General features: G+C 32.0%; 1 protein-coding gene across 1 annotated transcript in view; it reads right to left on the reverse strand.

Moving 5' to 3' along the window:
- The window catches only part of RTTN (rotatin), a 243,188-nt gene that overhangs the window by 33,580 nt on the left and 208,597 nt on the right, over positions 1 to 1,011 (reverse strand). Inside the window, 1 exon segment of the mRNA XM_012657577.1 lies at positions 334 to 471. Coding sequence (XP_012513031.1) covers positions 334 to 471 — 138 coding nt within the window.

Here is a 1,011-nt window from a genome sequence, read left to right on the forward strand (position 1 = left end):
ACATATAGTGCACATATGTCAAAAAGAGACTAGTTTCTATATTAACACAAGAAAATCTATCTTATTATTTTATAATCATATCATATGTATCTTCATAAAACCACAGGCTTTTCTTGTTTTTATGGTATCTTAAAATATGTTTCAATTTTTCAAAAATGCATTTTTGGAGGCTCAAGAACACTGCAAATTCCTCAAAGCAAGCACCCTGGTACCTCTTTTATATGCCATGCCATATTTCTTAATTTTTGAGAATTTACATATCTAGTCAGGAATAACGATTATCTTAATTTCTATTAGTAGAAAGAGCCCAAGCCTATCAGAGTGTCTTCTTACCAATCACTGCCGCCCAGTGCTTGGACAGACCCATGGTAATAAATGGAAGAGAGACGGCACCAGCTTTCCTCAGGAGTGTGGCCAGGAGGTTAAATAAATGTGTCCATGTGTGATAAAAAGCTGATATTAACTCTGTATCTATAAAATTAATCAAAACATTTCAAATTATTAATACAAAGAAGAAAAAGAACCTTTCAAAATACAACTTACCAGAGACATTTCATTATCCTTAAAATAAGAGGTATGTATTTGTCAAATGAAGATAAATGCAATGTAGCATTATCCAAAATTTATTTCAATTCACTTCTTTTTCCCATTGCTTCTTAAAGACATCTTTCCTCCACCCTCCTATATACAAATACACATTCATAAACCCTCCTCTTATTAAAGCATACTCAACAACAGTCAAAAAGTATGACAAATTGTCCATTAAGCCATAACTTGAGAACTATATATTGGGCATATTATAAAAACATGTCATTGTTTGTTACACTTGTATAAGAGTAAGTTTTCTCTTGTTTCCTTTATCCTCTCCAGCAGCTTTGTACAGGGTTGAAAATGAAAACATAATATACCAAGGTCAAGGCAGAAAAGAAAGAATTTATTTGAAGAACCAGGAGTATTACCCAAGAAAGAAAATTATAATACAAAAGAGAATTCTGCAGCTTTGTCTATAGC

Source organism: Propithecus coquereli, unplaced genomic scaffold, assembly GCF_000956105.1.
Source record: "Propithecus coquereli isolate 6110/MARCELLA unplaced genomic scaffold, Pcoq_1.0 Scaffold55, whole genome shotgun sequence".
NCBI lineage: Eukaryota > Metazoa > Chordata > Mammalia > Primates > Indriidae > Propithecus > Propithecus coquereli.